The following is an 8,282-nucleotide window of genomic DNA, read 5'->3' as shown; positions in this document are numbered from 1 at the left end:
TCTCAAAACTCCTCCGGTGGCCCCTTAAATAAATAACGAACAGTCCCTAAGGTGTGATTGGGAAAAATAGCCGTCGATTTGAGCGATGTTAATTCACAGTAGGATATTCCTGTATGCTATTTTTGTTTTCTACGGCATAATACTGTTTTAATGGAAAATGGTATGATATTGTCAGAATTTGACCTTACAGCAAGGGTTAACAGTGCATGTAACGTGCATAAAATAAAGTAAAAAACGTATTTTGCGCAAATCCACGTTGCCCTTTTAAGAGCTGTTTTGGGTCCGCACGTGCGTTCCATATATGGAGGCTCGAACACAAACAGCAGCGCTTTCCTGACCGACAGTAACCTCGCGCATCGCTCTCGCTATAAAAGGATGGAGGAGAGGAAAAAAGTCTGTCCATAGAGAACAAAACACCACCAGTAGCCTACAATATCGCTGTGAGAGCGTTAAAACAGCTGTTTCTCTTCTCGTATTAAAAGGATTTACAGTTTAGGGCATATGAAATAAGGAATAATCATTTCGGAGCAAGAAAAAACGGTGAGTAAAATGTTGAGTTTCATTCTTTTTTGAGCAGAGATCTCGTGTTAAGTAATATTTATCACTAATTCATAGATACATATTTTTGCTTAAACTTAGGCTACTAATTCAATCTGTTGTTGCTTCTCCACAACGTACGTGCTTTTTATCGTAAACATTTGGTGAGTTGTGATGCATTGAAAGCTTCGAGGCATGGTGAAAACTGATTACAATTGTCATGTTTGATCGTTTACTTATCGTGACACGTAAACATATGCATATTTTAACTCCCTACTTCTTTAATCAGAAACGCTGTTATTGTTTTTCTACAACGCGTGCACGGTCGTGTCTTTTGTCATAAACACTTGATGAGTTGTGATGAATAAAAGCTTCGTGGCAGCTATTAATGTTAAAAAGTTCTGTATGATTGACTACAATTTTCACTCGTAAGCTATTGAAGTTGTGGTATTTTGAAAAGACAGTTGAACAAAGAAGATTGTAAGTGCTCATTCGCCTCAGCATCTGTTTGTATAGCCGAGTCTGCGCGAAATGACCGAGAGTAACCTCTTCTCTGCGGAACAATGAAAAGAGCTCTTCAACTCTTCTGCATCTTTAAAACATCATGCTTATAAACATATTTGGTGGTAAAAACAGCAGTAAAAGCTATATAGTTCGGTGTATTTTCGTGTTTTGCTCCACAGCAGTAATTCGTGGCAATTATTGTATAGTAAACAAATGTTTGTTGCTCTTACATCATCTTTCTTGGACAAATTTTAAATCTGTCGTGACGGACAGGATTGATTTATCTTGCTTTAAGTGCAAACTGAGCCTAAAACAAATGATATTTGGTGTGTATGTGCTAGAATTGGTAGGCTTAGCAGCTACGAGGCGAGAGAAGCGATTGATGAAGAAAATGGTAAACAAGGAGAAAAATAAGAAAAAGATCGCGTCCACTAGGGACGCTCTTTATGATGGTATGTATGAAAAACACAAGCATAAGAATCACATTACCTCAGACAGATCCGTATCTGCACTAACAGTACAAAAAATGAAAGATTTAACACTTAGGCTACCAATGAACGATACAGCTCTTTAGACAGAGACAACGGCAAATATAGGTAATGCTACAAGGAGAAAATTAATAGAAATGTACAGCCTAGGCTATCACGTTGTTTTCAACCTTTTTTTTTAAATGCATGTTTTAGGGTTTCTTAACAAATGCAACAAAATGGCTTCTTGTATGCTGGTTATGCCAGTGCCACACTATCTTGGATTTGGTGGACGTTTTAAAAATGAATCAAATGCATATATATCAAAATTACTTTTAAATCAGAAATTAAAAATAGTATTAGTAGTAGCAGTAGTATTTTAGTATTTTTGAATAACTCCAAAGAAGAAAAAAAAGACATGTCATGCCATTCACTCTAATTTAGCCTTGACTAAAACATTTTCTCAGAAATGATAACCTTTTAATTTATATTGAAAATGCATTACTAGACAATTTAATCAAAACACCAGCGGGACATTGTGATTTAGTTCATTATGAAACGTACCAACCCACACACTGGCACTGTTCTGTTTCCTCTCACTGCTTGAAGTTTTCTGATAACAAATGAAAGTGAAAAGAACAGATAAGATGAATGACTTGAAGATAAACTACTGTATGTCAATGCCAAAGCATTGTGTATGAATTATTATTTTACCTTGCTAACTTAAAGTAGGCATGAAATGGAAGTTGCGATAGTCTTTTATTCCCTATCTGAGTGAAATGGCTTCTCAAACAAGACAAAATGTAGGGCAGAACTAGGGTGCTTTAACGTAAGCAATGCAAAAATTAAGCAATGCAAAGCATTTCAAAATTAAATAGTGCTGAACTATGCGATTTGCGTTTAAAAATTCATTTGTGCAGCCATCATGTTTCAGACTGGGAAAATAACCAACCAGTGCATTCGTAGAAAGGGATTTTTTCCCGCTGATGATGACTGTGTGGACGTAACAAATTAATCTGTGTATAAATCATCTTCTTCTAGTCACGTGCTAGATAAGATCCTTATTAAACCCTTATTAAAAATACAAGTTTGAGATGCACTGAATCCGGTAACATTTATTGTTTGCATAGTCTTATAAAGGAAAATAAACTAGCCCTAGTTACTACTTAAGGACATTTATTTTAATATACAATTAGATATTTTTTTTACCTTCTAGCCTGTTATCAGTTCATTATATTTAGTAGACAAAATAGGTCCCATAAATTACATTGTATCACTCAAAGAAAATTGAATGCCAGTCACAGAGTCTGACACAATTAACAAAGCTTATTGACGATTTAAAATGTTATCGTCCAACGTGATGGCAAACAGACTTTCCAACTAATGTAAATCAATATTTATATAGTACAATAGTAGTAAATTTATCTCTCTACACCGTGTCCTGCATTGTCCCGCAACATTACATCTACTGTCCTGCAACAGAGTAGGGTCACCCTCGATTTTGTCCATTGGGAATTGATTGGATGGTTGTGGTTTGCTATTGGTTGATCATATATGAGTGACAGGTTGCTCCGCCCTCATGGCAGTAAACACATCATCAGAGATGTTGCTACAAGATGGAGGGGAAGTTATTTTGCTTAAAGATTATGAGTCACATGAATTAAAAACAATAGTGTGCACAAATAGATAATTTATAATAAACACTGTGGTCATATTCCATAAAAAAAAAATTGTCCATTTTGATTTCATGGTGACTTTAATCGCTGATAGATGAAAGCATTTTGTCAGTAAAACTATCCAAATGCCTTTTGTTGTCACAGTTATGTTGACTACTTCCTTTTCTGCCTCAATTCTCCAAATCAAATCACAAATTGGTTGAAATGTTAGTAGGAAATTCTCACAATCTGTTGAATGTTTACTCGTCCTAATGTCTATGTTTACTTTTTAACGCAACTCTTAGTCAGTGGTGATGATGTCACAGCACCCATATTATAAAGTCCACCTTCGATAAAGCTGGCTTGAGGTACTTGATGTGTATTTGAGCGTTCCACAGATAGATGACCACAGTTGAACGAATTGAGCTTGGCATCATTATCTTTACACCTCTTTTCTTGACAGTTGCCAGAGGCGGCGCGGACAGTGTGGAGCCGTGGCAAGATGGCATTCTCCACTCAGTTGGGCTTACTGTTGTGGAAGAACTTCACTTTCCGACGGAGACAGACTGTAAGTTCATACCAAATTCCTTGAGATTTTAACGCATCACTAATCAATCAGTTAATTGCAACAATTAATCAGTTGAATGCAACAATCAAAAATGCATTTCATATGCAGCAAAACTAATGCCTTTTTTAGTATATGGAGTCCCTAGGCTCCCATTTTTCTGTATTATGACATCTGTGAGGTTTTGGAGGTCACCATCCCCGGATTGAAAGGACTGAATAAATACATAAATAAAAAGACAATTTGTGGATTTGTGTATAAACACTTTATCGTGTAGCAAGTTCCTGTTGAAACTGTAAAATAGTTACAGTAAATTTTTACGTACTTACTTATCAACTTTTCCTTAAAGAAGTCCAGAAAGAGAATGTACCTCAAAAACGGATTAAATGATCATGATATTGGTACGGACACGACAGCAAATGCACTTGGCACTGAATGTATGAACAGGAGGTTCAGATGCCTTGTCAGCAGGAAGCACAGCAATCCTCATGATAAACAGGATTTTCTTGACTCCGCTAGAATAGTTAATTCAGGATTGGTGAACAGCAGAGAAGAAGTTGTGTAAAGTTCATTAGGGAGGAACCAAAGCAATCCAGGATGTAAAGTTTGAACAAATGAGTAATTATATCACACTATTGTGTTCTTTCTTTTCCAGATTCAACTTCTGATTGAGATAGTATGGCCGCTCTTCATCTTTTTCATCTTGATATCTGTCAGAATCTATTATCCTCCCTACGAGCAACATGAATGTAAGTGCCCTAAGATGGGCCAACAAACACACAAACAAACATTTATTTTGCTTCTAAATCGTTTTTACAACCACAGAATGAATGCAAATGCATCGCATGAGATTTGAGCTTAGGTTAGAAGTGTTGCTCTTGCCCAATACACCAAACTATGAATCTAGTTTAAATAAACGAAATTGCAAAGAAGATAAAACCCAACTTTGAACCTTATTTCACTTTCATTATATTGTTCTTAAGCCTATTCGTAATAACTACTTTAAAATGCAGAAGGTTTGCACTGTCAATTTAAAATGATCCTAAATATATTTTATTTAATGTCCTGTGTCACTGTGTCTTACTTCATTCATGTGTCAATATTTGCGCCTCTTTGGAAATCACACTGTTCCCAAGGGAGGTCAAGGACAGCAAAACAGCTCCAAGAACCGCATGCATTTTGATATATAACAAGATCTCCGAAACCCAGTTTTCTTGCAGTGTGTCAGTCCCTGTAATTTGAACTAAAATAACTAAATGTTAGCCTTTTTTTAGTTAGTTAGTTAGTTAGTTAGTTAGATAGAAAGATAGAAAACACACCTTTCAAACAAAAGGGAAATAATTTCTGCAGGGATGTTTCCTGGAATTATGTTATGAAGTGCAAAGTGTAATCTGGTCCATGTGCATACATAGTGCAAAATACATAACCTTTTCATCCAATTAACTCTTTATAGAACTAACATAAGACTACTTTTGAAAGGAATCAGTTTAAAGCCATCTTGATGATATCCAAAAAATATCTAGTTCAGTCGTGAAACTCTAGATGGCACAGGCTGTTCGGTCCTTTACATGCAGTCTGCAAGCAATCACATCATTACCGCAGGGCACAAGCTGATTGGCCTCTGCTGATCCTGCAGCCAATGAGATTGCTTGCTCAACATTTAAATAGTCTGGTTCAATGTTTGCTGTAAGCCATACATTGCACAACCAGAGTTTCTCTGAAACCCTCCACCTCCCCAGCTCCACCTGCCCAGATCTGCTGTGGGATATATTCGTATCTGTCTATTTATGCAGTATCAAGTCTATACTTGCAATAATCAACAGCAGCAGCGTAGCAGATCTAAAATAAAAATAATAATTTACTTTATTATCGGACATTTGTGATTTCATTGTGCATGATTAGACTGTGCACGTTACTCCAAATGAAATAAACTACAACAACTCTTTTAATTTGTTTAATTGTTTTGGCATTTAATTTTATGTAAATCTAATTGCTTTGTCCTATTATTCCAGGCCACTTTCCCAATAAGGCGATGCCCTCTGCGGGGACTTTACCGTGGGTGCAGGGCATCATCTGCAATGCCAACAACCCTTGTTTTCGCTACCCTACCCCTGGAGAGACGCCCGGAGTGGTGGGAAACTTCAATGACTCCATGTAAGTGAATCAAGACTTGGGCCTGTATTGGATTTTACAGTACTTTATATGTACTATTAAAAAAAACACTTTACAACAAGTTTTTAATCATGTGAGTGTCGCTGTCATCATCTACAGTATCTCCCGACTGTTCATCGATGCCAAGAAAATTCTCCTCTACAGCCAACAAGACAAGAGCTTCGAAGGTTTCAAAGGACTCGTCCGGGCCTTGAGAAAGCTGCAGAGGAACACTGAAGGTCTGGCACCTTTAAAAACCTCTGTGCTTCTTTCACAACATTTGGTTTTGTAGTAATTTAAATGTTGTACTTTAAAATATGTACACTATCATTCAAATGTTTGGGGTCGGTGTTCATCAAGGCTGCATTTATTTGATCAGAAATGCAGTAAAAAAAACAGTAATATTGTAAAATGTAATTTATTCTTGTGATTAAAGCTGAATTTTCAGCATCATTACTCCAGTCTTCAGTGTCACATGATCATTCAGAAATCATTCCAATATGATGATTTAAAACCTTTCTTATTATTATCAATGTTTAAAGCATTTGAACTGGCTCATATTTTTGTGGAAACCTGATACATTTTAAAGTCTTTACTGTCATTTTGGATGAATTTAATGTGTCCTTGCTGTACAAAGTATTTGTTTCTTTAAAAAAATTGTACTGACCCCAAACTTTCGAACACTAGCATATGTTACCAAAAACAGCATTGTTATTGGTTCAGTTTGTTGTTAGAACTAAGTATTGTGCTAGAAGAATGGAATTATTATCAGAATCGATAAATGGAATCAGATTCAGAATCTTTAGGGTTTCCTTCACTACTGTTGAGTTAATGTTTTGTAAGTCTGTTGTGAAAGATCTGTGTCAAATCCTCTCTTGGTATCAAGTTTCACAGTTTCTAAAGTCACTCTGCCACTTCGTAGCATTATTTACACTCATATATGCCTCAGTATTGGTCGATAACTAGCAGGGCCATTGTGCGGGGAAGTTAAAGTAGCGAGTTCAAACATCCTGATTCCCAACGGGCATCGATGTACCCAATGAAACGGAAACACCAGAGGCATTTGTGTATCTGTTTCCTGTCAGACATCCGGCTTAGGTGTGGCTTCTTAATTTAGGTTCAGGGTCGAACCTTTACATAGCTCGTCAAATAAGAAACATATTCTGTTTTAGATATGTTTGATTATTGAAGTGTTAAAACGGGGTCACAAATGTCACACATAAATGTGTTTTCGCAAAACGGATATAAATCCGATCTGCGTTTCACGCGCTATATGCAGATTTAATGGGAGTTCACGTCCATTAAAGCTGCAATTTATTGATAAGACCGAAATAGGAGAGAACGGCAACAGCACTGGTAAGATCATTTCGTTTCTTTACTTTTAATTAAGCTGATCATCTGATCGACTTTCATTTTGATTTGCGATAGTTTGCTCGTTGGCTTGATGAATAGATATTTATCTGCTCATCTGCGGTGATGCGTTCTGCAGTAGCGCCGTCATATCTGGCTATAACATAACATATAGCCTATAAAACGCTCTCACACATGTAGAGAGAGTGAGCCAATCAGCAGTAGGGGCGTGTCAACTCATGATGGGGGAGGAGAGAAAATGAGCAAGAGGGAGATTTGAAGAAAGACTGTAGATAGAGAAATGGCTGAGAGACATTACAAAAGAGAAAACCTCAGAGGAATATCACGGGGAAAAGAAGGGTTATGATCAGGCAAGACAACAATGATTGATTCTCATACATTGCTTACTGCACCTTTAAGTCCTATGTGGTTGCAAAAGTATTTTTCTATGTGGTTGCTATGCGGTTGCAAGGGTGTTTTAGGTGGTTGCTTTGTTGCCCTGTACAAGTATTGTGTTCTATTCCGATCCTATGGGATTTTTTACCCATTTTTCGAGGTGTTTCGATGGACACTTGCAGAAGCGATACTTAGACTGATAACTCACTGTAACGGTTGATGAGAGAGGCTTGTGGGAGTTGATACTCACAGTTGACAGCATTTAATTAATGTTCCCGTAGGGGCTGCTGTTTTCATCTGGGGCTTGAGGAATAGGATGCTTGCTTTGCCCACCGTGGATTAGCAAGCCTCAAGAGTCAATGGTTAAAGATGATCATTTTATGCCACAGAGACACTCATGTTTCATAAGTGTGCTCTTTTTGAGGTTCTAGGGCATTTCGCTGGGGAATAGTGAGGTATTGTAACTCATCCCATCTGGTTAAAACTGCTCAGGTTTTGTTAAGGAGGGTTAAACTGTTTGAAGTGATGCTATCAAAGAAAAAAATCACAAATTAGATCTCTTTGATATGGCAGTTGTTTCTTCTAGATTAGTAATACATTAAATGGAGACTTTTGATAAGATCTCATTATTCTCAGATTTTTCCTCTGAGGAAAAAT

The 8,282-nt window shown here is 36.9% G+C and overlaps 1 protein-coding gene across 2 annotated transcripts in view; it reads left to right on the top strand.

The window, feature by feature from the left end:
- The first annotated feature begins 297 nt into the window (after nucleotides 1-297).
- abca1a (ATP-binding cassette, sub-family A (ABC1), member 1A) overlaps nucleotides 298-8,282 on the top strand; it is a 44,542-nt gene continuing 36,557 nt past the window's right edge. Inside the window, exons 1-5 of one of the 2 annotated variants that reach the window (XM_077246041.1) lie at nucleotides 298-540; nucleotides 3,627-3,731; nucleotides 4,384-4,477; nucleotides 5,741-5,882; nucleotides 6,000-6,118. In XM_077246041.1, coding sequence (XP_077102156.1) covers nucleotides 3,666-3,731; nucleotides 4,384-4,477; nucleotides 5,741-5,882; nucleotides 6,000-6,118 — 421 coding nt within the window. In that variant the 5' untranslated portion in view covers nucleotides 298-540; nucleotides 3,627-3,665. The remainder of the gene's footprint in view (nucleotides 541-3,626; nucleotides 3,732-4,383; nucleotides 4,478-5,740; nucleotides 5,883-5,999; nucleotides 6,119-8,282) is intronic. The other variant, XM_077246042.1, reaches the window with a different exon arrangement.

This window comes from Siphateles boraxobius, unplaced genomic scaffold (genome assembly GCF_051911475.1).
Source record: "Siphateles boraxobius isolate OS27281-9 unplaced genomic scaffold, OSU_SipBor_1 29, whole genome shotgun sequence".
Taxonomy (NCBI): Eukaryota; Metazoa; Chordata; class Actinopteri; order Cypriniformes; family Leuciscidae; genus Siphateles; species Siphateles boraxobius.
The sequence above is the reverse complement of the archived record's forward strand: the minus strand, read 5'-3'. Positions and strand labels throughout refer to the sequence as shown.